A 7183-nucleotide genomic window follows, 5' to 3' on the forward strand; every position below is an offset into this window, starting at 1 on the left:
TATTTTTCCTACTTTTTTTCTGGTTTTTCCCTGAACCGATTCATTTTTGCTTTTTAAATAATAAATAAGGTCAAACTGTGGATTCTAGTTTAATTGAACTTTTTTTATTTTAAAAAATCTGAAAAATTTGGATTTTGATAAATAATCCCTAAATCTTATACATATAAATCCAAGAATTAGTGTCCCTCACTTAAGGTGGCCATACACGAAGAGATCCACTCGTTTGGCGATGTCACCAAACGAGCGGATCTCTCCCCGATATGCCCACCTTGAGGTGGGCAATATCGGGCTGATCCAATCGTGGGCCCTAGGGCCCAACGATCGGATCCTAACGAATAGTAATGGGCACTCGGATCGCGGGACCGCATCAACGAATGGATGTGGCCGCGATCCAACGGGATTTTTAGTCCCATCCAATCGAGATCTGGTCGACTTTCGGCCAGATCTCGATCAGGGAAGCCCGTCGGGGGGCCCCACACACGGGCCAATAAGCTGCCGACTCTGTCTGTCGGCAGCTTTTGTCAGCCCATGTATGGCCACCTTTATTCATGCATTGGTAAAACTGACAATAGCAGCGGCTCACAGAACAATTTTCAAGAACTGGATAGGGGATCCCCTTCCTTCTCCAGTGGAGGCTCTTTTAGAATTGAAAGATCTAGATGTAATAACAAAACACTCAACTACAGATTAGAAAACATAAAAAAAGTCAAAAATTCCTCTTAAAATGGAAAAAAAATGATTTACAATTTCTGAACAATACTTAAAGAGACAGGATCCATTCACCCATTTATGGTTCCATGGACTTCTAATTTCCTTACTTTATAGCTTAGTTTATTGTACACTGTTATTTAAATAAGATAAAAAAAATCAGTAAGTGGTTGGTGCAGTCTCATTGGAACTGAATATTTTCAAGTAAAACCATGGCGTAGAATGCATTTGCTTTTAAACCTCTTTATTTTCCTAATAATATTTTCCTACTCCTCTGGATGGACCTAAAATGCTTGTTGAATGCAGAAGAACATGGATCAATTATAAAGGAACAGAACAAGGTTGGGGACACTGAAGGTCATATATTTAATTACTATTACTTCTAGTTTTATTGAGATTTAAAAGTAATGCTGTGTTTTACTTTTCTCCAATGAAACTTACGCAGTTTATTGACCAATCACAACAATCACAACGGTAAGAGTGGGACTATTGTTATTATTGTACTGGTCAATGTATTTCTATTTCCTCTCCAGACAATGAATGAGAAGAACCAGACGTTGGTCAGTGAGATTGTTCTCTTGGGATTTCAGAATCTCCACAACTTCAGAATTCCTGTCTTCTCTCTGTTCCTTCTAATTTACATTATGACAGTTTGGGAGAATGTTCTCATCATAGTGTTGGTGTCCTCCAGCCGGAACCTCCAGTCCCCCATGTACTTCTTTCTCCAGCAGTTGTCCCTCACTGATCTACTGGGATCCTCAAATATTGTCCCCACTCTGCTCCAAACTGTAATAAATGAAGAAGCCAAATTATCCCTTGTTGGCTGTGTTACTCAATATTCTTTGTTTTGTGTCCCAGAATCTTTTGAGTGTTTGCTTCTAGCAGTAATGTCCTATGACAGATATGTGGCCATCTGTATCCCACTGCGTTACTCTTCTATAATGTCCCCCAGGGTTTGTGTTACATTAACTTTGATGTCATGGGCTCTTGGCTTTGGAATTACAATGATTACGGTAAATCTAGTAGGGACACTACAGTTTTGTGACCAAAATACCATTAATCATTTCTTTTGTGATTTATTACCTCTTCTAGAACTTTCCTGCTCAGACACTTTCTTTGTGCAATTAGAAGTAACCACACTGTCTATCCCAGTAGTTATTTCACCTTTTATACTGATCACTGTATCATATATGTGTATTGCCCATGCAATCATAAAGATAGTGTCCAATACCGGGAGACAAAAAGCCTTCTCCACCTGCAGCTCCCACTTGGCTGTGGTCTCCATGTTTTATGGGACTCTCATTGCTATTTATGTGTCTCCCTCCAGAAACAAATCACAGACCATGAGCAAAGTTCTGTCTCTTTTATACACCATATTGATTCCTGTGATTAACCCAGTTATTTACAGCCTGAGAAATAAAGACATGAATGATGCCCTTAAGAAACTATAAGTAAATGGAATATAATGTTTCGATTAAGAGGGATAAACACCTTCCACACAGGCAGACTTGAGACCCAAGGGGGCCCACCCCACCCCCAACCACTGCCCCCTCTGCTGCCAATGTCACTGATGCCACTACCATACACTCACCTGCTGAACGGACCTGCATTTTGGTTGGTCTGAGCTGGCGAAGTAAACTCTGGCGCAAGTGGTAACGTTCAGAAAAATCTGCATCTTAGTGAATTAGCGTAGTTACGTCTATTCGCCAGAGTGAAACTTTGCCTGGCGTTAGGGAGCGAAGTACCACTAGAGTCTATCTACTTTGCTAGCGAATTTACGCCAGGGATCCTTAGTAAATTGGTGAAGTGGCAAAATGACGTCACGCTGGCGAATTTTCGCCAGCGTTAGCCACTTTGCACTTTTGTGAATTTGCCCCATGTCTGTCCACGAAATCATCCAAGTCCCTCTTATAGTCATTAACTGAATCATCACCCGGCAGTGCATTCCCCAACCTCACTGTCCTCACTGTGATGAACCCCCTACTCTGTTCCTTTAAATGAAACTTCTTTTCCTCTAGTCTGAAGGGGAGGCCTCTGGTACGTGATTCTCTTTATGGGTAAAAAGGTCCCCTGCTATTTGTCTATAATGTCCTCTAATGTACTTGTAAAGTCTAATCATGTCCCCTCACAAGCGCCTTTTTTCCCCCAGAGAAAACAACCCCAACCTTGTCAGTCTCCCCTCATAATTTAACTCTTCCCTCCCTCTAACCAGTTTAGTTGCACTTATTCTCTGCACTCTCTCCAGCTCATTTATATCCCTCTTAAGGACTGGAGTCCAAAACTGCCCCCATACTCCAGATGAGGCCTCACCAGGGACCTATAAAGAGACACAATTATGTTTCATCCCTTGAGTTAATGCCCTTTTTTATACAAGAACTTTATTTGCTTTAGTAGCCACAGAAGGACACTGCCCAGAATTAGACAACTTGTTATCTACAAAGACCCCAAGATCCTTCTCATTTAAGGAAACTCCCAACACACTGCCATTTAGTGTATAACTTGCATTTATATTATTTTTGCCAAAGTGCATAACCTGCATTTATCAACATTGAACCTCATTTTCCAGTTTGCTGCCCAGTTTTTCAGTTTAGACAAATCACTGTGCAAAGTGGCAGCATCCTGCATGGAACCTATAGTTCTGCACAATTTAGTCTCATCTGCAAAAATAGAAACAGTACTTTCAATGGCCACCTCCAGGTCATTAATAAACAAGTTGAAAAGCAAGGGACCTAGTACAGAGCCCTGCGGTACTCCACTAACAACACTGGTCCAATTAGAAAATGTTCCATTTACCACCACTCTTTGTAGTCTATCTTTTAGCCAGTTCTCTATCCAGGTACAAATACTATGTTCCAGGCCAACATTCCTTCATTTAACCAGTAACCTTCTGTGTGACACTGTATCAAATGCTTTAGCAAAGTCTAAGTAAATCACATCCACTGCCATCCCAGAATCCAGGTCTCTACTTACCTTCTCATAAAAAGAAATTAAGTTAGTCAGGCAAGATCTATTACACATAAAACCATGCTGGCACAAACTCATAGTATTATGATTTGCTGTGAAGTCCAGTATCTTATCCTTTATTAACCCTTCAAAAAGCTTTCCTACCACATTTAAATATATAATAAGAACTAAACTCTACAAATCTACCAGAGATCTACAGTTTTAAAAGAAAAACCAGCGCTTACAGCACGAGGTCAGGCTCACAGAGAAAAAAATAAAAGAGAAAAGAGAGATTTTCGCCAATATGGTGTAGTATTCTCCAGATGTATTCACACACTTTATGTGATTATCTTATGAATAAAGTGTCCCTTATATCCACTCAATCGTGTCTTTGTGATTTATTAACCACTATCTCAAGCCTTGTACCGTGAGAATTTGTATAGAGGGGTACTCACAGACGTTTATGGAATGATGCACATTAAGGAAACGTGGATATCAGCAGTGGGTTTTGCATGCGGCTCCCAAACTTCATCCCACTATAAGAATGCGCTAACATAGTGTAAACTCATAAACATTTTAATGATCAATCGTAAAAATACACTTACAATGTTCCAGTGATGAGTTCACATATAATATTATGTTCCCCACAGTCACCGCTTTGGTGTCCCCAAGAGTCTCCAAGCAGTTGGTACAAGACGCCGGCTACTTTTCGCACATATACCAACTGCTTGGAGACTCTTGGGGACACCAAAGCGATGACTGTGGGGAACATAATATTATATGTGATGATGATGGATACTTCTGGGATGTTACTGGTGTTAGTTGGAGGAAAGAGGACCATTTCAGTTTTAGAGAGGTTTAATTTAAGGTAGAGTTGCGACAATGAATTTTAAATGAAACAAATCAGATGCAGTTGAACTGCAGACTTTCAGCTTTAATTCAGTGGGTTGAACAAAAAAATTGCATAAAAATGTGAGGAACTAAAGCCTTTTTTAACACAATCACTTCATTTTAGGGGCTCAAAATTAATTGGTCAAATTAAAAAAGTGAAAATGAAATGTTCATGTCTAATAGTTGGTTGAAAATCCTTTGCTGCAATGACAGGCTGAAGTGTTGAACTCATGGACATCAGCAGATTGTGGGTTTGCTCCTGTTTAATGCTCTGCCAGGTCTTTACTGCAGCCGCTTCTTTCACTTGCTCTTTGTTTGTGGCCTTTCTGTCCCAAGTTTAGTCTTCAACAAGTGAAATGCAGCTCAATTGGCTTCACATCAGCTGAATATTCCACTTCCTTGCTTTAATAAACTCCTGGGTTGCTTTGGCTCTATGTTTTGGCTCATTATGAGACGCCTCCCAATCAATGTGAGTGCATTTAGCTGGATTTGAGCAGACAGTGTCTCTGAAGAGCTCACAATTCATTCTTGTGCTTCTGTGTCACATGATGGATAAACACTAGTGTCCCAGTGCCACTGGCAGCCATGCACCCCAAGCCATCACACTGCCCCCCAAATGTTTTATACACAACTGTGCTATGCTTTGGATCATCAGCTCTTCCCAAGCCTTCTCCACACTTTTTTACTCTTGCCATCATTCTGCTAGAGCTTCATCTTGGGTTCATCTGTCCAAAGAATGTTTTTCCACAATTGTGTTGGCTTTTTTAGATGTTTTTTTAGCAAAGTCCAATGTAGCCTTTGTATTGTTGATGCTTATGAGTGGCTTGTACCTTGCAGTGCCCCCTCTGTATTTACTTTCATGCAGTCTTCTCTTTATGGTAGACTTGGATATGGAGACTCTACCTCCTGGAGACTGTTCTTCACTTGTTTGGCTCTTTTCACCATGGAAATGATTCTGAGATCATCCACCACTGTTGTCTTCCGTGGACGTCCAGGTCTTTTTGTGTTGCTGAGTTCACCAGTGATTTCTTTCTTTCTCACAATGTACCAAACTGTAGATTTGCCTCTCCTAATATTGGAGACATTTCTCAGATGGGTTTTTTCTGTTTTTGCAGCTTAAGGACGACTTGTTTCACCTGCATGGAGAGCTCCTTTGTCCTCATGTTGTCTGTTCCACATACACCCCCCCCCTCAAATCAACTCCAGGGCTTTTATCTGCTTCATTGATAATGACATAACCAAGGAATTGCCCCCGCCTGCCCATGAAATAGCCTTTGACTCAATTCTCCAATTACTTTTGAGTCCCTGAAAAGAAGTGATTGTGTTAAAAAAAGGCTTTAGTTCCTCACAAAATTAGAAAAAAAAGTTGTCTCTGTCCAAATATTTATGGATCTAACTATAATTTACCATCTCCTACAGCTGCCGTTACTGCTAATATACAAAGATGTGAAAGAATTAGATTTGACTTTAAACCAGTTTCTTTGGAAAGGAAAAAAAGAAAGATTTCTCTAATTAAGCTAAAACAACATAAATGTTTTGGAGGCCTTAATATACCTGAACTAAGAATATTTAATCTTGAGGCCCTGTCAAGATATCTTGTAGACTGACTGTCTGGTAAGGACAAATGTACAAATACAGCAGTTGAACTGGTTTTAGACAACAAGGCAAACGTGATAGAATGTCTTCATAAAACATGGAAAAGCCAAAATTCAGAGTTTATAGAGTTATGATTAGAGTTTGGAAGCTCTTATTCAATACCAATTATCAGTTTACTCCTTTTCTACCATTAGATAATTTAAGATAATTCTAATTTTAATTCTTCATTTGATTGGCCTTTTAAATCATCATGGAAGACTGGGCGACTAATCTCCTTGTCTGCCACCCCCCTTATAAGTGCAATTAAGTATTATATAAATAGCCCAGATATTAATATGTAAATATTCTAATGAATTATTTGTGGCTTCTTGACCCTAAACACTTGCTAGACAAAACCAGTGCTAAATATAATTTATTTCTTGACACTTCCATTTCTCCTGATCAGCTGATGTCATCTCTGAGGGCTTCTAACAGTTTATTTGACTTCGAAATTTGGAGGGAACACCATTTTTTTGGATTTAGTTCGAAAAAATATAGAAGAGAAGATATGATAAAGTGGTTACCATACTTTGACTTAGTGAACAAAAAATAATTTTTATTGACTGTACTACTGTATTCATAATGTTTTGTCATTGAGTAATTCTACCTGAATTCAATTTATACCACTGACATATGTGACATGTGTATTAAGATTTTGTTTCTGAACATTGTCTTATGGTTTATTCTGATAAATGCCAATAAATACTATTGAAAATAAAATAAAGAGCTCAACCTTACTGGAAATATTCATGTAAATCTACATTAATATGAGAAGAAATATATAACATGAGATTACAGACTTAAATACTATTAAAATATATTGTATTGTTTCTAAATTATTTGTTTATTATTAAGATTAATTATGATATCTCTCCAAGGATTAGCAATTACCCCAAACCCAAGACTCTCCTAGAGATTTCTCAGTAGGTTTCTCAGCTTCGGTTGTTACTGACACTGGTTAATAAAAGGAGATCTGTTCTTCCCTGTCCAGTCAGTATCTGGGGTG

At 38.9% G+C, this 7183-nt stretch overlaps 1 protein-coding gene across 1 annotated transcript; it reads left to right on the forward strand.

Moving 5' to 3' along the window:
- Positions 1-1063: 1063 nt before the first annotated feature.
- LOC108710686 (olfactory receptor 1468) lies at positions 1064-2159 on the forward strand. The gene has a single exon (XM_018251801.2). It carries the CDS (start codon positions 1245-1247, stop codon positions 2157-2159), a length of 915 nt encoding a protein of 304 aa, XP_018107290.1. The 5' UTR covers positions 1064-1244.
- Positions 2160-7183: the final 5024 nt, after the last annotated feature.

The sequence above is a fragment of the Xenopus laevis genome, chromosome 3L (genome assembly GCF_017654675.1).
Source record: "Xenopus laevis strain J_2021 chromosome 3L, Xenopus_laevis_v10.1, whole genome shotgun sequence".
NCBI lineage: Eukaryota > Metazoa > Chordata > Amphibia > Anura > Pipidae > Xenopus > Xenopus laevis.

Excerpts from the sequence above, each read along its gene's own strand:
- LOC108710686 (XM_018251801.2), top strand. The coding sequence starts at position 1,245 with ATGAATGAGAAGAACCAGACGTTGGTCAGTGAGATTGTTCTCTTGGGA.